General features: G+C 33.8%; 1 protein-coding gene across 3 annotated transcripts in view; it reads right to left on the reverse strand.

Moving 5' to 3' along the window:
* PKIA (cAMP-dependent protein kinase inhibitor alpha) overlaps positions 1-21,870 on the reverse strand; it is a 96,067-nt gene that overhangs the window by 4,093 nt on the left and 70,104 nt on the right. For 2 of the 3 annotated variants that reach the window (XM_045454825.1, XM_045454824.1), the window contains one exon: positions 2,737-2,914. In XM_045454825.1, the coding sequence (XP_045310781.1) occupies positions 2,737-2,887 (151 nt within the window). In that variant the 5' untranslated portion in view covers positions 2,888-2,914. Of the gene's footprint in view, positions 1-2,736; positions 2,915-9,328; positions 9,454-21,870 lie in introns of those variants that run through there. The other variant, XM_045454823.1, reaches the window with a different exon arrangement.

Consider the following 21,870-nt stretch of genomic DNA (forward strand, 5'->3'; position numbering starts at 1 on the left):
TCAGCAGCAATCTCAGCTCATGACATAGCAAGCACTGAAATTAAATAATGCTTTCTTTTCACATAGGTAATTTTATCTAAAGTTCAAATTTACAAGCTGTAGGCAATCCTTGATTCAAAGATTCATATGTTTGCATGTATTAGTTCATCATTAAGCAACCAATAAATATTAGTGGATAAAATATTTTTGGGCGTTGCAATAACGTAAATTATATCAATGTTTGCTAAATGTTTGTTACCATAATTCAAATGGATAGAAGTAAGTGGACTGTTCCATTTCTTTAGATGGAAATGTTGAAAGGCAATTTCTCTTTTACTCTTAACAAGTATACACAAAACATTTCACTATACACCATACTTCCAGAAATTAAAAGCAGTACATAAATTATATCTATATCTATATTCTTATATAGATATATTCTGTTCTAAAGGGGTTCTTGGGGTTTACATTATATATTATATATCATGTTCATAAACTACTTTCATTATTACAACAATGAACAACCTCCCAAGATGTGCAGATGGCCTGAATGTGAGATGTGTAGATTAGCATGCAACAAGAACTTGATAAATAGGAAAAGCTCTTAATAACCAAAGGAATGAAGTCAAATTAGGGCAGATGCAAGACAGTAGAATATTTAAGGATGAAAGTGACTGCATAAATACAAGATGAGGAACTTGGTTCCCATGAGGCTTGTGATTTCTGGGTGTCTGGGGACACTTCCCAGGGCTTCTTAGCATAATGCTGCAATTACAAAGGTGTGGCTAAATAGATGCTTTTTAACAAGTCATGGTAAACATGGGACAGCAATATTGTTGAGTATAAATTAAAAAGAAGTTGAAACACTCATGAATTACAGAGGAAGTCCCTTACAATACTCAGCTACTGATATTTCGTTTGTCATTATATGTCAGTGTTGTACAGTTACTATTTTTAGTTCTTTGTACTTAGAATAATAAAAAAAGTTACTACTGCTTATATTTTGCCTGATTCTGGACTTTAGGATTTAAAAAGAAACAGAAAAATTTTCAGGAGCCTGGAGAATGGCAATTAACACTTAGAAATGTTTAGAAAAGAAGACATTTAGAAGCATAATGATGTTTGAATTATTTTAAACTGTTTAAAAATATAAAATATAAAATTATTTTATTATATTTGTTAATATAAAATATCAGTTTATTATTTCATTTGCTATATACCAAGTTAATATATTCTCTTGTATAAGAAAGGTCATGATGCTGTTGAGTTTCAATTTCAGTGAGGAGAAAAAGAAGAAATGTAACTGTACTATGAATATATTGGGAGTGGCTAAAAATAATGCATATTATTTAGAACAGAATATTAATATACAAATAAAAATATAAATCTTATAAAAGAAATTAATTAGCAACTTCTCAAAGACCACAGAAAAAATTTTAGTTACCTCATACCACCAAATTGCAATAATTTCCTAAATCCTTTCTGAAGTAACTTCTGGTAGTAATAATAGGGAAACAACAAAACCTAAAGTATACATAGGTCTGTATATTCCAAGGTGGTGATGTTAAGTTTTATTTTCAATCTGAATTTTAAAAGACCAGTCTGTGACCTGCTGACCTTTAGCCATTGAATAAAGTACTGTCCTAGGTATTTTAGGGTAATGTTGCTGTTACATTAACATATACTCTGACTCAGTTTTCCAATAACTGGAAAGCTCTACCATAAAAATTCTAATAGCAAAGAAGTACTGAATAGTTAGCATGAGTCAGAAGCTGACTTTTCACATACACAACACTGTGGTTCCTTAATTGTGAACTCCTCTTTTAATTTTAAAGGTTATTTTTGCACAAGATTTGTCAGAGAAATACATTTAGCTTTAATACTTGCAAAAGCTGTGGATGAAAGAACTATTGGGATTCATTTAAATACTCAGAAGTACTTTGACATCTATATTTGCTTTACTTTTCCATTGGTAAAGTTAGATTGCTTGGGTAAGAAGAGCGCCAAGGCCCAATAATAAGACAAATTTTCCACAAACCCATTCTATTAAGAAAAGAAAACTGAAAGATCTTATTACCTAAGACATTGATGTAACAAACTATTTACTCCCACTCAATAGAATTGATCCTGGAGACCCTTTTCCTTTGAAGTGGTTATTGAAATGTTATAGGTGGCCAATACTGTCAAAGGTAGGAGCTCCAACTTTGTTAAATATTCTACATAGAAATTTCAGAGCTTTTATAGAGATTAGGATTTTTTTAAAAAAACAAATTTTTTTTTAACGTTTATTTATTTTTGAGACAGAGAGAGACAGAGCATGAGCAGGGGAGGGTCAGAGAGAGAGGGAGACACAGAATTTGAAACGGGCTCCAGGCTCTGAGCTGTCAGCACAGAGCCCGACGCGGGGCTCGAACTCATGGACCGTGAGATCATGACCTGTGCTGAAGTCGGCCGCTTAACCAACTGAGCCACCCAGGCGCCCCGAGATTAGGATTTTTTAAAACCCATGTGCTTGATTCATTGCATTAGTAAAATCAGATTAAGGATTCTGCATTTGAGTGGGAACCCTATAAAGAGAAGTCACTGAAAATGAAATAGGAGTGACTAAGGGATTAGTCCCTGACTTTTATCTTGTCTAAGATTGTTTATAACTCTACTAAATTATTTTCAAAGGTAGTTTTTCATGTTTTAATCCTATGCAGTGAAATGGTACAAATCATCTCATGTTCATAGAGAGATGTGTGTCAAACAACTCACCTGTCTTGTTGATATCAAGACCTGCTAATTTCAAGGCTAATTCATTGCTGTTGCCACTTGCAGAGGAAACCAGGATATCATGTATTGCATTTCTTCTACCTGTTCTTCCAGAAGCAATGAAATCTGCATATGTAGTTTCCACATCAGTCATTGCTAACAAATATCCACATAGCAGGGACTACAAAACAAAGAAAAACTAATAGGTAAATATAATGTTGGTCGATGATAACATTTAACAAAGATGCTTGTTAGCTTACTGGTCTACAATATGAATGTTAAATAGTTGTCTTGCTTTCATGTTCAAAAAGCAAGTAATGCTTTAATTCTTGATCAAAGGTCAGGGAATTTTTTCTGTGAAGGCCTGACGGTAAATACGTTAGGCTTTGAGGGCTATATGGTCTCTATTCCAACTACTCAATTTTGTGATTATAATGCAAAAATAATCAAAGTAAATGTGCTAAATACATGTAATAAACACACTGTGTTTCCAAAAATAGGAGTAAGAGCAGATTTGGCTTGAATACCATAACTTGTATTGGTTTAGATCATAAAATTCTCCTTCTCTAATATCACTTTAGTCAGTCTTCAACTCCAGAGAGAACTTGAGATCAATGGCATACCAAAATTGGGGGTGGAATCGAAGTGGTCCATCCTAGACATAAGCAGAATGCAAGTTACACTGTCTACAGACTCTAAGAATGATAATGAAATTGACCAAAATTCAGTTTGCTTTTTATTAGCACCATTAACCAGCAAGTCTAATCAATGTCAGTGACCAAATAACTGCCCCCAGTCCAGGAGAACAGCTCCCTTATGGTCCCCCTTGTTAAGTCATTGTTTGAGAGGAATAATAATATTTCTTGACTGAATCTTCGAAATAAAATTTTCAAGTTTAAAAAGGAGTCAATGAAAGTGAGTTTCCCCAAACTTGTGATACACATACTTAATTAAAGACTTAATGCAAAAAATATTTTCAAGGTAAAATATGATATGTGTATTAACAAAAGACCACCAAATGCAAATCTTGTAATATTTTCTGTTTAAATTTATGTCCTTCCCTAAAGGTCAAAAGAGGAATGGGTAGTAATATATAAAACAATAAACTTCTGTTGTACTAATTTGTTGAAACAGAACTTGAAAATAACATAATTTCCCTCCTATTCCTAAACATTCCAATTACATTTTACTGTAGTTTAAGATTAAAAACGCATCAATAGTCAAGAGAAAGGAATATTTTCAAAATGTAAGAAATATGGGGGAAGCAAAAATGGTGGACCCCATACATCATCATGGGCATGCACACTGGCACTCTGAAATAACTTGATGCCATCTACACTGTAATTTAGGATGGCAGTCAGTAAGTAGCACATTCTTTTAGGTTTAGTTCCCCCAAAGCATATTGAGGAAGGAGCTGTTCTTTCAATCTGGAGAAAGTTACATTTTGCTTCTTTAAGAGGAAGCTGAAACAAGAAAGAGGGAGGAATAGCATAATACACTTTTGAAATAGGAAATATATGTATACTACATGCTTACTGTGACTATATTATGGATAACATTGCTTTCCATTCACTCACTATACCTACCATTATTTTGTAAGGGGATATGCTTTAATGGTTATTATTTTATTAAAATTTCAAAATGCTCCTCAAAAGATCCCGGGTTTAGTCATGGAGTGACTTTTGAAAATCACTCGACCTCCTGGTCTTCCATTTTCTAATAAGTAATGGGACAGCTGAATGGCATGATAGTTAATAACAGCTCAAGTGAAGCTGTAAAAACAATGATCACTCAAAACTATCGCATTTCTAAAATTATGAATTTGGAGCTTTCCCTTTGTGGTCATAACCACCTACCATTTTTTTCCCCTCTTACTCTTAATGAATCTGTTCTTCACACTGGTTGAATCTTTAATTCCTTTAACTTTTTTTTTTTTAGCTTCCTTTAGGTCCAGTCTGGATCAATTGCTGACCATTTCATGTAACTTCTTATTAGCCTCAAGAAATCCCTTTGACCTACTCTCACCTTGATTTTCCTAAGCCTCACCTAGGAAAACAGCATGGTGCACTTTCTCTGATCTCATTACCTGGGTAGCTAAATGTTACCAGAAAAAGTTACAAAATTGTGCCAATTGGCTCAACTGAAAATTTTTGACTCTATTATTAGTATACACTCTTGGTTGTTCAGAAATTCTTTTGTTCACCTCTAGTTGACTCCTCCTTATGCTTTTCTCTGTGGGAAGGATTCCAAATGCTTCCCAGGCCACACAACCAGATACCCCCTGCCTTAAGACCCCCTGCATCTTCTTTCTCTGAGAAAATGTAGGACATCTGCTGTAAATTCTCTTAACTTTCTTCCTGTCTCAAACACATTTCTCTGTAAAACGCTATTCTTTCTTTTCTAAATGAACTAGCCGTTCTCTTTCTAAGGCATTCTCTTGATTCTGTTTCTTATCACCTCCTGTAGGACCTTGCTCCATCCATAATTTTTTTTGCTCAATAATTTGAGCTTCTTTCTCCTCTGGATTTCTCCTGTAAGTTTGTAGCATGTTCAAGTCCCCTTACTAAAAAAAAAAAAAAAAAAAAAACAAGAACAAAAGCAAAAACAAAACAAAACAAAAATCAAACAACTAAACCAATCATTTAACCAAACATTCTTTTCTCAATCTTTATAACTCTTTGCACTACCATCTCTTTCCTTTATTAAACTTCCCACAAGGGTTCAGCTACTTTTATTTTCTCATTTTCCTTGAACAAACCTTTAGAAGTGCCATATTCCATTGGCTTTTATGTAGAATATTTTATGGAGATTACTTTGAAATGATCTGTATTAACATTAACTAACTGATTAATTTTAAAATTTCTTGCAAGTGCCCATCCTGTTTGAGCTCTCTACAATATATGACATTGCCAGTTACATTCTCCTTGAAACTCTCCCCTAGCACATACAGCAAACTACAGAGGCAAGATTATTATAGGTATTGTCATAAGTATTATTATAGCTATCTGTATTTGAATTTAGATTTTCCATTTAGTTGTTATGCTACATTTAATCTTCCTGTACTTAGTGTTTCATCTATAAACTGTGATAAATATACTTAGTTCTCAAGGTGGCTATGAGAATTTATGTGGATCATGTATCTAAAGAGCCTAACACAATGTTTGGCACATGGTGGGTAGGTGCTGATATAAAATAAACAAACAAACAAACATAAATAAAACAATCTGTCATCTTACTATCCTGGTTTGGCACCTGGTGGGTAGGTGCTGAAATAAATAAATAAATAAACAAACAAACAAAACAGTCTGTCATCTTACTATTCTGGTTTCATCCTATTTTGACTTTTGTATTCTTCACAAATTTCTTTTCCTAGGGGACATTTTTATAGGAACTTAGGTCAGTCCTTGACCTTTTTTTTTTTTTTTCTTTCTAACTTGAATAACTCATCTAATCCTGAGGCTTCTGATTCCTCACTAGGGATAATGCAAAAGTATGCATCTCTTTTTCCCAGGCTCCTCACACACAAGGTCAACTGCCTGCTAAATAGGTATTTTCACCTGGTTTTGCATAAGCATTTCAAATTCAATAAAAAAGACAACAACAAAACACAAATCGAGTAAACTGGCCTCATCAATACACTGTGTTGGAGCATACTTTTGCTTATTTCTCTCACTTGATATCCATGTCTAATAACTTGCCAAGTCATATTGATTTTTATTTGATGTCACTCATATTTACTTTCTGTAAAACAGGAAAAGCTCGTCCTGGGGTTATAGCTGAGTTTTTCCATAATCTGGAAAGAACACACTTTTGTTGCTTTAACTTCAACTACTAGCTCTCATACTTTGTATGTTGCTGAATAGCATACACTATTTCTCCAGAGCTTCTCTGCTGGTGTATTGCTCAAGTCTGTTATTCCACCTGGAATGCCTTCCTCTAACAAATCTGCTCAGTGAAATGGATTTAACCCTCAAAATTCAGCCAAATGCCATCTTCTCTCTGTCTTCTTTCCCCTGTCTCCTCAGCTGGCATTCCCACTGGCCTTGATTTGTGCCTGTACAAGGCACTTAAATTCTAAGTAGCACTGTCTTCTTCTAGACAGATCACAAGCTCTGACAAGACAGGAACTACATTTTAATGTTTTAATTACATACAATTCCTAGTAGAGTCCTTTGCACAAAGTCAGTGCTAGATAAAAGTATCTTGCATAGAATTGAACAATGAAGAAGAAATATATTACATCTTTCATTAGTAGCCACAGAGAACCTCCCTCTTCCCTGTTTATACTAAATTACCAAATCCTAAAAATCCAGAATTTTTCACATGTACATGATCTGAGGACTTGAGAGTTCTATGGTCTGACCATCTTCACTTAACAGTTAGTTAAGTTCTGGAATGAAGGTCTAGAAAGTCCCAGTTTACTTTTTCTGTTTTACCAGATTGCCTGTATACGAGTAAGTTATGAGTTTGGATAAAGATTTTGACCTTGGAGTAGTTTAATGTTATTTAGTTATAAAGATATTTTCATTATCTACTCTACCACCAATTAACCAACACAGTATCTAGGTTCTACATTACTTTGATGATTTAGAGTTTCATATGCACATCAACCTAATAAATGTTATGTCATAAAAGTTTCAGGAAAGGTGAGTTACAGGAATAAATTCATCCCACAATCACTGTTACTTACTGTCTTTCACGCTTAGTCTCTTTATGGCTTTTTAAAACTCAGGCTTTTAAAAAAGCACAACTGGTATTATTTCCCATCTGATAACAATGCTATGATGTATGTAAAAATATCCTCATTTTCAGATAAAGAAAATAAATCCCAGAAATAGTAAGTGATTGCTAAAGAATACACAGAACTATGACTTAACCCAGGTTGATGGGTTTTGCATAAAAAGGTACTGTATTTTGCAACAAAATCCTTTTTTTCTTTTTGCCATTATCATTTTTCTTGGTAGACTGTCATAATAATACATGTGCCTGTGGGGGTTTAGTATCTTATTCACTTTGCTAATAGTAGTTTGAAGGAGATTTGAAATGTCAAGAATGAGACAGAAAAAAGTGGTGACATTTTCCATGAGAAGATATGAATTAAAAAGAATGTATACTGTGTAATGATTTATATATCTGGGAATGTTAAAAGATCCTGGCAGTATTTCTATTTATAAAGGGGGGAGCCAACAACTTAATTTGAATTTTCACATGGTATTCTCTTAAGTAACATGAACATGAAATAAGAAACAGGGTTATGACATATGTAAATGTATATTGTGCTCACCTTTAAAATGTGTATATATGGCTGTCAATTGGATTGAAAGACACTAATGATGATTGTGAGAAGAGTTTATTACTATAAACTTCTCCTCTCCTTAAGCACTTATGAAACATATTTACTAGGTTGATACGCTAAGTACTGGACATTCAATTATGGTAGCCATTATAATTATTATTATAATAATAGTTATCACAAAAGTAGCATTTCATTTTTATTACATTTTATTTCTCCGGACAATAGACTTATTTTTCAGTAAAAAGAAAAATAGCTGACAAATAGCATACATATAAATACATGAATGAAGAATACAATTATATTTTTAGACAAAATATATAGATGCCATGAACTCTCTTTTTCTCTCTCTCTCTCTCTCTCTTTCCATGATTATATTTCTTTTAGTGAATTCCCCTTAAGTGCTCAAAAAGAGTTATTTTTACATGCAGGGTAGCTATGTTATTTTTGCTTTCAGTTAAACATTTAGACACAGCTCTTCAGTTTAGCGCTATGACTATCAGAGACCGGAAATATCTTTTACACTGAATACTCCACTGTATAATGACTTGTAGTTTTGCTTAGATATTTTGGGGAACCTATTGCCAAATGATTATGTCTGACTGATACCTACCAAATAATGATAAAAGTTTTTAAAAAATCTAATAAATATCAGCAGCTGGTAGATGTTTAAAAGAGTAGCAATTAGCACACATGGCCTTATAAAAAAAACTAATCAGAATAAAACCTGCAAAATTTACCAAAAGTGGGCTTCACTAGAGTTTCCTGTTTATGTTGCTTTAATTAGAATTTTGTAGATATCACAAAATGGTAGTACTGGATACAAACAAGATAAAATGTTATTTTTTTATCCAGTTATACAAAACAGCCAATTATTTTAATATTCACAGTCTGATTAGAGAGAGAGAGAGAGAAAACATTTTATTACTTAAATGCACCATTTAAAGTTAGATTAATTAAATTATAAAACATAAATTTCCAAATATTGATATCTAAAAATCCAATAAAAATTCATAACTAAGAAACAAGCTTGCTTTTTCTTTCCCCCTTCTTAAAAAAAAAAATCTTTCTCACTCTTTAAGAAAAGAAACAGTATATTGGTATTCTAAAAATTCTTCATTTCTGTAATGGATTTCTGAACTGAGATTCATGATTCATGTTGGTCTTCCCCTTGTTTATGCTCTTTACCTTTTTAAATATCATATGGACAAATTATTTGCAAAAATAAACCAAAAGATTTTACCTTAACAGATTTTACAGATTTAGACAGATTGCAAGAGGATAGGAAAAGTATGTACTTACGTCTCCTATATTAAACAAATTGAAGCATTCCACACAGATGTGTATCCTAAAAGAAGTTGGGCCTATGAAGCTGCTAAAATGATTTTTATAGTGACATTGAGTCATGAGCCAAATGGTGACTGGATAACATGCTAATTTTACTCCTGTAAATGGGGACACATGAAATGAGACTCACAGACTTGGAAGAAAGAATGGAGAGAATGCCATCAGCAAGCACTGAAGTCTTCTCTCTAATATGAATGGTATGATCTCTTTTAAGTTTAAAAGAGAAAGAAAATTCTTCCTGTCCCATATTACAAATACAATTACATAACTTCTCAATTGTTCTTTATGAAATCATGCAACGTGTGTTAAAAGCCCCTGAGTAGTTTACTGTGCGCTTAGGGCTTAGTCTATATTAGTGTTTCTGAAGCATTTTGGTCTCAGATATCCATTACATTCTCAAAAATTTTTAAGAACAGTAGTGAGTTTTTGTTTATGTGGTTATATCTGCTCATATTTACCATATGGTATTAAAACTGAAATTTTTAAAAATATTTATTAATTCATTTAAAATATAAATAATAAACCCATTAAATGTTTCCATAAATAATATATTTTTAGTGAAATATATATTTTTGAAAGCAAAAAAAAAAACTAGTGACAAAGAATGGCATTGTTTTCCATTTTGCAATTCTCTGGCTTAATTTTGTAAATGTCTGGCTTTATAAAAGACATCTGGTTTCTCATGTCTGCTTCTGCATTCAATCTGTCTCAATATGTTGTTTTAGTTGAATTATATGAGGAAAATCTGGCCTCATACAGATTTTTTTAGTTGGAAATGTGAGGAGAGTTTTAATAGCCTTTTCAGATGATTGTGGATTTTTTTTTTTTTCTGCAATGTGGGATCTGTAATCATATCAAATACTTTCCATACTCTTTTATTGAAAGTTATTGTCTACCTTGTACTTTAAATGGATCTTTGTTTATGCTTATTAAATATATATATTTATATATTTATATTTATAAGCATTTAATATATGCTTATTAAATATATATGTATTTTTTTTTATATCAAGCATTGGTCATTTGGAGGATATTGGTTCACTAGGTTATACAAAATTGCCAAATGGTACTATATTGTACAATATCACATTTGTTGGTAACACCACCTAACTCATCAGCAAAGTCTTCAAGAACTGGGAAACTGACAAGGTCACAGGGACAGATAATAAGTTTTTCAAAATTATAATTTTTGTTTGAAAGCTCAGATTTAATCATTGGCAACAGACACAGTTGGAGTTTGCTCCCCTTGAAGTGACAAGCTCATTTTGTTCATTTTCAAGAATATCTCTGCCAAATATCCAAGTTTGAAAAACCATAGTTTGCCTGTTAGTTGTTCTTTCAAGTAAAAATGGTGATTTATGAAAAGTGGCTAGTTCAGCTCTCAACCCAAGTAGTCACCCAAGTACTTGACTTGAGACAGCCATCTACTTTGGTACCTGGCAGAAATGCTTCATGTGACTTTCCATTTCATCACAAAGAATATTCAACAGATCTGTATTCGAGGGCCAAGATTTGACAAAATTAATATTTTTTTACTGCTTCATCAAGTATATCTGTAGGTAAATCTAGTATTTATAAAATATTAACTGTGAGTGTATGGTGGTGTATAAGAATACCAGGGTTACTAGTGGAGTTTGGTGTTGCTGACTTGATTCATGCTAAGGTGCCAGCAGTTTTTCCCACCATGCTTTTGCACCACTTGTGCAAATGTCTGCCAAGTAAAAAAAGCAAATATCATAATTATGAAAATAATTTTGAACTTGTGAACCTACTGAAAGTATCTCAGAGACTGACTGAAAGGGTTTAGGAGACCTACAGGAAAGTTTCCTAGAAGGAAACTCTATTGTAATGAATTGTAAAGAATTTTGCAAAGAATTTAGCAAGCAAATTGTTCATTCCTAAAATATTCTGGAAATATCAGCTGTTTTATTTCCATGCTAAGTACTACCCATCTTTTTCTCTTTTCTTTTCCTGTATAAAGGTACTACTTATTTATCTAATTCAGGGTTAAGATTCTAGTAGCTTATTCCCAAAAAGCAAGCCCTTAATCTCACAAAATCAGAGGGCTTCAGACTAGGTCTCTTGAGCTCAAAACAGAGTTCCAGAACTTGATGCTGCCTCAATTACCTTTTTCCTTGAATTGAACTATATTCTAGTTATACTTGGAGCGAATCTCAGCAAGGAAGAAATAAAAAGACCACAGCCCTATAGACACGATTTTAAAAATTCCACAAAAGTCTCCTCTCTTAAGGCGTAATTCTAATTTCTGCACCAAGTCATGACATTACATGCTCTAAAGTATCATTTGGTATAATAGGGACAGGTATTGCACTTCAGAAGAGTTGGGATAGTGTCCTATCAAAAGCATACTTTCAAAAAGCAATCTCATATACTGATTTATATCACAGAGAAGAGGCAACATGTATTAACTAGGTGAAGCCAAACCTTTTTTTATTCTGATTCCAAGGCAGTGATCTTTTCATTACATTCAAAACATTGCTAGAATGCATTTTACCCAATATGAGAAAAAGAATAGAATGTCTTTTGATGGTTTTCACAATAAGATTTTGACTATTAGAGATGCTATGCCATCGACCTTCATTGTAGGAAGTTCTTCAATTTCTCCCTGATTTTCAGTATATAAAAAATTCTCAAGTTCAAAAAACTTCCAATTATTTGATACTAATGATTTTTCTTCTCATTCTTCTCTCTGTTCATCAATTCATCTCTGATCTTAGTGATGTGATAATTGTTACTCTTATGCCTTCATTCAAGGTTCTATATATAGAGAGAGATACAGATCTCTCTGTATAGATAGATAAACATAGATATATATATTTCCTTTTTTAACATGGGCAAATTTTCGAATTGTTTTTGTAAATTCATAATCTAGTAATTTGTATCATTAGTTAATTTCTCGTCTGCTTCAAATCTGTTTTTTTTTTTTTTTCCTTTCCACAATACTTAGCAAATCAAAACTTTGTAATGAGAAATCTAAGCCTAAAAGTGTTATAAAGCCAGAAGCACAGGGTATATTCCTTTAGGAAATAATTTCACTAATTAGGCAACAAGTGACCTCAAAGCTACTCATAAATCCCTTTGTTCATTTCTTGCTGACCTCTTTATCATCCCTAACAACAGCAGTTTCTTTATTTGTCTGTGCTTCTCAAGTCTTATTTATATTTCAAATTCTTTCAAATTCTTACTCTTCGTAGAAAATCTTGCCTAATGACTCTATGAAAAGATCAAGGTCATCCTATATAATTTTCTTCAATTCCTCTTTCTTTATCCTCACATCAAAACTGTTCATCTCTTTATTCAAGAGTCTTTTGCCCAACATTAATATCTGACTGGTGTTTTTTATTCTATTTTCTCTCCCATTATTGTTCCTTCAATTTTGCTTCTTTTCCCTATTTCTCTAATGACTATAAAATTGCTTACACTTCCCCTGTTATAAAATATATTCCATTTTTTAACGCTGTATGTTCTTTAAGTCACTCACTTGTTTTACTTTCATTTCCTCCCAAACTTATAGGAAAAGAGGTAGATACTAATTTTCCTTGCTTCCTCTGTTTTTCTTTGCAGTTTGACTTACGTTATTTATCAATTTACCAGAACTGCTTTCTCAAAGAAAAAAACAGAATAATCACAAAATTCAAGTTTTTTCACAGTAATCATCCCTATCAAACTGTATACAGAATTTTACAGTGTTATTTCTCTTGAAATGTTTTTCCTCCTTTGGCTACTGTAGTTACTGCTGTTAGTTTCCCCATAATCTTTTCCTTAAATTTCATCTTTCTGTTTCCCCCACTTATCTTTTAAATAATATTTATTCTTCTTGTGGTTGTTCTTTATGTTCTGTTTGGTAATCCCATTTACCCCAGTAGTTTTTTTTTTTTTAATGTTTATTTATTTTTGACAGAGAGGGAGACAGAGCATGAGCAGGGGATGGACAGAAAGAGAGGGGGACACAGAATCTGAAGCAGGCTCCATGTTCCAAGCTGTCAGCACAGAGCCTGACACGGGGCTCAAACTCACAGGGCGTGAGATTGTGACCTGAGCCGAAGTCGGACGCTCAACCGACTGAGCCACCCAGGCGCCCCTACCCCAGTAGTTTTAACTGCCACTTGTATATATAGATGACTATCAAATCTATAATTTGGGGGCCTGATATTTTTCTAAAGTATAGCTTGAGAATTTTTATTGCCTATTGAAAATCCACCATGATTGTCTTCAAAAACACAAATTCAGTAGGTTCAAAATGGAATCCCTTTGCTGTATCTCCACCTCCACCTCCAAACTATTCATTCTTCTCATTATTTTAGTGTATATTACCACTATTTCGTCAGCCACCTACGACAGAAATCTTAAAATTGTCTTCAATTACTCCATCCCAATAACTACTCACATCTCATCTTTGCATCTAATAATTTTTCAAACCTCATTATTTTAATTCTGTCTATTCAATGTCTCTCTTACATTCTTCATTTCCATTTTTTCTCTGGTCACTACCTTCATCATCTGTTTCTTGACTATTAGAATTATATGCTTACTACTTACTTATCTAAACATATTCTTCTCCAATTTATGCTTTCCACTATCACCAGAATTAACTTTATAAAATAAAAGTACTCAAAAATCTTCAATGGTTCCTGGAAACCCACTAAACATAGTTAAATTTTTTTGCATGGTCTTCTAGAATTTGAAGCCAACCTACTTTCCCTTTCCCTACAACTACCTCTCTCATGCATATTAAGTTTCATTCATAGCTAATATTTGCAATATGTCTGGTGTTCTTATGGTTTTCTAATCCTGTTTTCCTAACCTAGAATGCCCTTCTTTCCCAATAACAACAAAACCCTGGTGATCTCTCAAACCAAATTTATAATCTACACCCTTTTCCCATCTCCAGGTATAATGAATAATGTATTACAGTATTCATTTAATTTGGTGCTATGCAAGAATTATTATTTAATTATTTTCATATCACTCTTCTCTGTATATTATATTTTTCCTGAGATCTGGGTCTTTGAATTTTTAGTCCCTAACAGTGCTTGGCACAGGATTTTGTATATTGTTCTTATATCTATAAGAAATATTTTGTAGATTTTTTAAAAATTATCTTACTCAAAATCCTCATTAGTTAAGTAAAATTATCAAGGTTATACCATTGTCAATAGTAAAAGTAGGCTGAGGAAGCATGGTTCCTTATTTTTATTCAGTTCTTTTCCTGTCTTGAAGACTTTTCATAAATTTAAGGAGGTGAACTATAATCATTTCCTGTAATACACTTTTTTCTTCTGTATATTCTTAATTATAACAGGATTTAAAAAAATAACAGCAACAAAAAGCACTCTAGAATTCCTAGTAATCTATCCTATTTTCACTGTGCTGAGGGTTACCTTTTTTCAAGGTGTTTTTTTAATATATATAAAACATATATAATTAAGTAGCAAATTAATGCATGGAATGATTTGTTCTGTCCTCTTGTTAGAGCTTTTTACATCATTTACTTAATATTTCAAAGGGTTTATAAATCATTTATCAGCTAATCTTTGCAACATCCCTGCTGAGACAGTCAATTAGCTGAAGAAATACTGCTGGTTGGCAAGTGACAAGTAATATTACTTGCACATTATAGATGAAGAAACTAAAGCAGAGAGAGGTTAATCAAACTGACCATGTCTTACACAGTCTCTGGTAGTACTGATGTCAGAATGGAAGCCTGGGGTTATTCACATCAAAATTATAAAAGCATTAAAAGCCTGGGGCTGGTGCTGTTTTTTGTTATATAATACTTTCTAAATCTTTTGTCTTTTCTCCTCCTTTTCTGGGTCTGTATGATTCCAAGGAGGAAAGATAATTTGAAAATCTATACCTTCTTATTGAACTAAGACTGTTTTTTTTTCTATATCAAATAAATATTTAACTTTTGAAAGGATGTTAGAACACTGACACATTTCTTTTCAAAATAACTCATTCTTAACTTTTCCATCTTCAAAATAACAATGAAAGGTCAAATCAAGCTCAGTAGTATTTTCTGGTCTGCTCCAAGTTGTAACAATGACCATAAAAAGAATGAAACAGTTATCGTTTACTAGTGTTTTATCAGTAATAACAAAATATCAGCTATTTGCCAGATTCCATACTAAACAGTTTATTAGAATTATATAATTTAAATTCTCAACAACTCTATCAAGTAGAGTATTCTCATTATCTCAATTTAAAGATGAAATAACAAGGGTCTGGAAACATTAAGTCATGAAACTGGTAGCTAATTTAACCACTTACAAAACAAGTATGTCATTTAAGAGCATAAGAAACTTAATTTTCTATTGATGGTTTGTCAGCAATATTTCTTTTAAAAGTATGTAAACAGTTCACATACTGTTTTGAGGCATTACTTTATAGGATGGCATTTTATTAACATCCCTACAGTACCTTGTTTTTTAATACTATCTGATACACACATTAAATGACACTACCATCCCTTCCTTGGTTTCTATATTTGTTCTAGAAACATTTTGCATTCCAGCTCCCATAGATCTGGTCTACTCATGCAGGTAATGGTCCTCATCTTTAGCCACCTCAGTCAGGGCTTTTCAGCCCTGTGACACTTACCGGGGACACTTACCAGAGTTTGAGAAGGACTTATTAAATTGACACCTTAAAAAAATGGTTTCAAAACATGAAAAAAATCTGCAATACTGCGATAAAAACTTGTCTAACTAGTTTTTTTGAACACTAGTATTTGTGCAGCTTATCAACTATAGTGTTGCTCAACTCTCATAGAGTTAGTTATCAATAAATTACAGTGACTATGTGATATGGACACTTTTTTTTAAGTTTATTGTGTGTGTGTGTGTGTGAGAGAGAGAGAGAGAGAGAGAGAGAGAGAGAGAGAGAGACAGTGAGAGTGGGGGCGGGCAGAGAGAGGGAGAGAGAGAATCTCAAGCAGGCTCTGCACTGTCTGAGCAGAGCCTGATGCAGGACTCAATGTGGGGCTCAAACTCCCAAACAGTGAGATCATGACCCAGGCCGTAATTAAGAGTTGGTTGCTTAACCAACTGAGCCACCTGGGAGCCTCTGATATGGAAACATTTTAATACAACTGATAAGATGTCATGTGAAGCTTCCAAAAGTGCAGTTGCCTAGGACTGAGGAATCTTTAAAAAAGGCCCTACTCACAACGAACTAGAAGTGACTTCAGTAGGAGGCTGAGGCAGAGATCTTGGGCCAGGGAGTGAAAAAGCAGGCCTACATTGGAGAGAGCTGTCTAGTATAGGAGAGCCAGGAATTTGACTTTTTGAGTGAGGAGCATGAAGGTAGGTAGGGGGCCCTTCAGTGAGAATACTGGGATTGCTTCTAGAATTCTAACTTAGATGAATGACAAGATGGCATTCTTTGGTAAATGCTAAAGGAAAAGCAGCAGCAGCAAAAGTCTAAGAATGGCACGTTAAGGTATCACAATGCCACATTTAAAGTAATTTGGCATTCTTTTCCTTTCTGCATGAATGAAATGCATTAATTGAAAACCCACATTTATACACATGCTAATATCTGCTCTTCCGCAATCAAGTATTTTCTGCATAATGTCTAAATATCTATTCCAACTGAAATAGTACTTAAGCACTCCAATACTCCTTTTTTCAGCCAAAAAGAAAAACAGGTGCTATGATTATGTTTCCATATATTTAAGTATACATATCATCATTGCCAATTCATCTGCTTTGCAGATATGAATTTTCTATATGGTATTCAATATCTCCCTTTATTGAAAATGTCCTGTTCAGTATATTGTAATAAATGTTTTTCATATTTATTATATGTCTGAATGTTATCTCTTTATTAATGGAATGAACTTCAGCACAATGTTTAATACTGTTTTTCTCTACCATCATTATATTTTAAGATTTTCCATACATTACTATGAGATTTTCAGATTTATCAGGCTTTTTGAAGTCAGTGGGATAGGCTCCAGAGAGAAAAGTGAATGCTAAAGAACAGCAACATGGGGGCGCCTGGGTGGCGCAGTCGGTTAAGCGTCCGACTTCAGCCAGGTCACGATCTCGCGGTCCGGGAGTTTGAGCCCCGCGTCAGGCTCTGGGCTGATGGCTCAGAGCCTGGAGCCTGTTTCCGATTCTGTGTCTCCCTCTCTCTCTGCCCCTCCCCCGTTCATGCTCTGTCTCTCTCTGTCCCAAAAATAAATAAACGTTGAAAAAAAAAATTTAAAAAAAAATTAAAAAAAAGAACAGCAACATGCATTAAATACTTTAACAAATTAAGAAAACATTAATGTAGCCATTGAGAAATATATGTGATATTTATGCCATATACAGTGGATATATAAATCGATAGTTTCAAAATGAGGTAATACACAGAACTATATTAAAATATGAATTTTAGGGGCACCTAGGTAGCTCAGTGGCTTGAACCTCTGACTCTTGATTTCATATCTTGAGGTCATATCTCATGGTTCCTGAGATCCAGCTCTGCATATGGCTCTGTGCTGACCATGTGGAACCTGCTTGGAATTCTCTCTCTCCCTTTGACTCTGTCCCTCCCCCCGGCTCTCAAAAATAAATAAATAAACATTTAAAAATAAGATATAATACAAATTTTAGTAACTTTTTGTAAGGTGAGAAGACAAATAATAAGTGCCTTTTTGTCTAGGAGACAAGTTGTTATTCTGGAAAACCTCATGACATTTTGTAGATTATCAAAATCATTTTGCTATCAATATCAAGCATCTCTAATATCAACTCTATTATCAGTAGTTTAAATTATCATTATTACTCAATTGCATTATTAGTAACATTTAAGAAACTATTTAAAGTGGTAAACATTGGTTTTAATAAATAAAATACTACTTATGAAGTTACAGTAAACTGAAACTAAGAGATCTCAAGAGGGTGGAGAGTTTCTATTTTTGTTCCTCTTCCAAATTTCAGAGATGGATTATATGTACAGTGTAGGGTACTAACTAAATATGTAACAAATAAACTTTTAGACTTTATTACCTTGTGGTATAAATTAGGATTTCTTTTGTATTGACATAACTAGAATATTTTTTATTTCAGCACTATGAATTCTTTTTTTTTTTTTTAATTTTTTTTTTCAACGTTTATTTATTTTGGGACAGAGAGAGACAGAGCATGAACGGGGGAGGGGCAGAGAGAGAGGGAGACACAGAATCGGAAACAGGCTCCAGGCTCTGAGCCATCAGCCCAGAGCCTGACGCGGGGCTCGAACTCCCGGACCGCGAGATCGTGACCTGGCTGAAGTCGGACGCTTAACCGACTGCGCCACCCAGGCGCCCCGAGCATCTGACTCTTGATTTCAGCTCAGGTCATGATCTCATGGTTTGTGATATTGAGCCCCATGTCAGGCTCTGCGCTGACAGTGCAGATTCTTGGGATTCTCTCTCTCTCTCTCTCTCTCTCTCTCTCTCTCTCTCTCCTCCCTCCCCTACTCATGTGTGCATGGTATGTGCACACACTCTCTCTCAAATAAACATTTAAAAAGTTACGGCACAGGGTTAATCATAAATATTCAGCTAAATTCCATTTGTCAGCTTATTAAAGTGCAAGCCAACAGAGAAAATAAAGACAAGTCTTGTTTTTTTATTTATTAAAAAAAAAAGTCTTGTAGAAATCATTAGGAATTTAATACAAAATAGTGGAACACAAAAATTGTGTTGCTTTGTTTACTCCCTAGTCTGTGGCAATGCAAACAACAGAAGTTAACCTGGAATTTAAATTAAGTTCGGTTATACTGTATTAGGTATAGCCAAACATTAACTTGCCGTTAATTTTTTCCAAACAAATCACATTTTTGTTCTCTTCTTTTTCTCCCCATCTCCCTTGGAGTTACTACTTACTCTACTCCTTACCATATTGCCCCTAACACTTGTCTCCTCTACTAGAATGTGTTTCTATGCTTATTACTATTCAATAATTCAACAGTAAAATACTGTAAATGTAGGCAGAGGCATTTTAAGAAGCAAAGAAAATGCCCTTACACATTTTTAACATAGAAATATCATATAGAAAAATTTTAAAAATTTAGTATAGCTAAATTTTACAGATTGTTGTCAACCCTCTTAAAGAAGTAAGAGGGATAAGGCATAGAAAGAATGTGTTGTTGAGGGTGATGAAAATAAGCAGGTATTTTTTTTTTTTAACATTTATTTATTTTTGAGACAGAGAGAGACAGAGCATGAGCCGAGGAGGGTCAGAGAGAGGGAGACACAGAATCCGAAACAGGCTCCTGGCTCCGAGCTCTCAGCCCAGAGCCCGATGCGGGGCTCGAACCCACGGACCGCGAGGTCATGACCTGAGCCGAAGTCGGACGCCCAACTGACTGAGCCACCCAGACGCCCGATAAGCCTGGTATATCGGGCCCGATAAGCCCAATAAGCCGATAAGCCTGAAATACCGATAAGCAGGTATTTCAAACTACTACCTGCCATCCATGTTCAGTGGATTTAGAAGACAGAGGTTTGAGTGCCATCATTATTACTTATTTACCATTTGATGCTAGGCAAAATACTGAATTTCTTGGGCTTCAGTTTACATGACTCCAAAATGTGGGTTCCCAAACTGAGAAAATACTTCAAAGCTTTTCTAGGCCTAAAAGTCACCGACCTTAGTGTCCATGCGTCCTTTATAAAGGCCAAGTTTTCACAAAAGATAGTATACTTCTAAAAGCTTTTAGAGAAAGGAAAGGCTATATTTAGAGAGTCTGTTGAGTGTCCCCGGGTGTTCTCAAGTCTTACTACTATTTTTAGCCAGGTGTAGGCCAGTAGGACAACACATTTGCTTTAACTAATGACTGTCCAGTTTTCTTAGAGTCAAAGGTAAGTTTTTCATTATTCCAAATGCTGACTTAGTAAATTGTTGAAAACAAGAATTATTTCAATTTTTTTACTGAATTGGCCTGCTGTTCCATGGTCTGACCTGAAACGTGATTTAAAAGGTTGTATTTCGGTTTGGACAGACAGTCTTTATCCTGCTGTTTCATTATAGACATCTTACAGGATAAACACGTGCAACCGTTTGGAGTTCCTGAGTCCAAGTGTTCCTTATAGTGTTTTGTTTTGTTTATGAATTGCAGGCCAATTTACTCCAATTTGAATGCAGGTAGGAATATATAAATTTCTTCAAGAACCTATTTTCATTCTTATGTATCGTATTGATTTTATTTTAATACAGAGAAGACTTTACCAGATTCATAGATATTTCATAGATATTTGATAGAGCAAAAAACAGAAGAAAAAAAAAAAACATCATTAGGAAAAAAACCCAGAAACCTCAAATGGAAAGTGATACAACCAACAGAAGTATATAGTGCTAGTAAGAGTAATTAGCACTTGTAGACTATCATTGTAAAGTTTTAACTATGCTAGTTGCCAGCAGGAGGAGGATTACTTGACTCAGAAATCTTTTCCTTTATCTTTGTAATTTTTTTAATAATCTCAAAACTAACAGAAAAGTTGAAATGACAATGAAAATAATTCATCACCCAACCCATTTGAGAGTAAGTTGCCAACATAATGCACTGTCACTCTCAAAGACTTTAAGATTTCCTACAAACATATATCCAAGTATAATCATGAAAATCAAAATCAAGAAATTAACATGACACATTACTACCGTGCTGTCTAATTTTCAGACCCCTTTTAAGTTTTGTCGACTATCCCATTCATTTCCTACAAAATAACAGAATCAATCCCAAGTCCACATGTTGCATTAAGTTATCCTATCTCTTTAGTTTTTTAATATGGAAAATTTTCTCATGCTGACCTTCATAACTTTGAAACTTTTAAAGATTACAGACCCAGATATTTTGTGGGATTTAGCTGTTTGTATTTGTCTCATGATTAAATTTAGGATATGTATAGTTGGAAGGAATATCACAGTAGTAAATCTCTATTCTTAGTGCATCCTATCAAACAATTTTGGCAAACTTTTAATTTATACCCTTACTAGGATATTAATTTTATGTATTTGGTTGAGGGGTGTCACCCAGTCTTCACTATAAAGTTATTTTTTCTCTTTCCCTCATTCATAAGTTTTATGGTAAGGTACTTTGTGAGTATGTAAATATCCTGTTTCTCATCAAACATAATTTATTAAATTTAATTATTTACATCAGTATGAACTCATAGAGTCCTATTTTATTCAATGGACTATGATTTGTTTCTATCATTATTTATTTTGAGACTTAGATTGTTCAAGATTTGCCCTGTGGGAACCCCTTCAATTTGGTGTATATGTCTTTGGGTGTTTCACCGTTCTTTTTTTTTTTCTTTTTTTTTAATATTTATTTTTTGAGAGAGAGAGAGAGCGAGCGAGCAGGGGAGGGACAGAGAGAGAGGGAGACACAGAATCCGAAGTAGCCTGCAGGTTCCAAGCTGTCAGCACACAGCTAGATGCAGGGCTTGAACTCATGAGCTGTGAGATCATGACCTGAGCCAAGCTGGATGCTGAATTGAC

The sequence above is a fragment of the Leopardus geoffroyi genome, chromosome C3 (assembly GCF_018350155.1).
Source record: "Leopardus geoffroyi isolate Oge1 chromosome C3, O.geoffroyi_Oge1_pat1.0, whole genome shotgun sequence".
Taxonomy (NCBI): Eukaryota; Metazoa; Chordata; class Mammalia; order Carnivora; family Felidae; genus Leopardus; species Leopardus geoffroyi.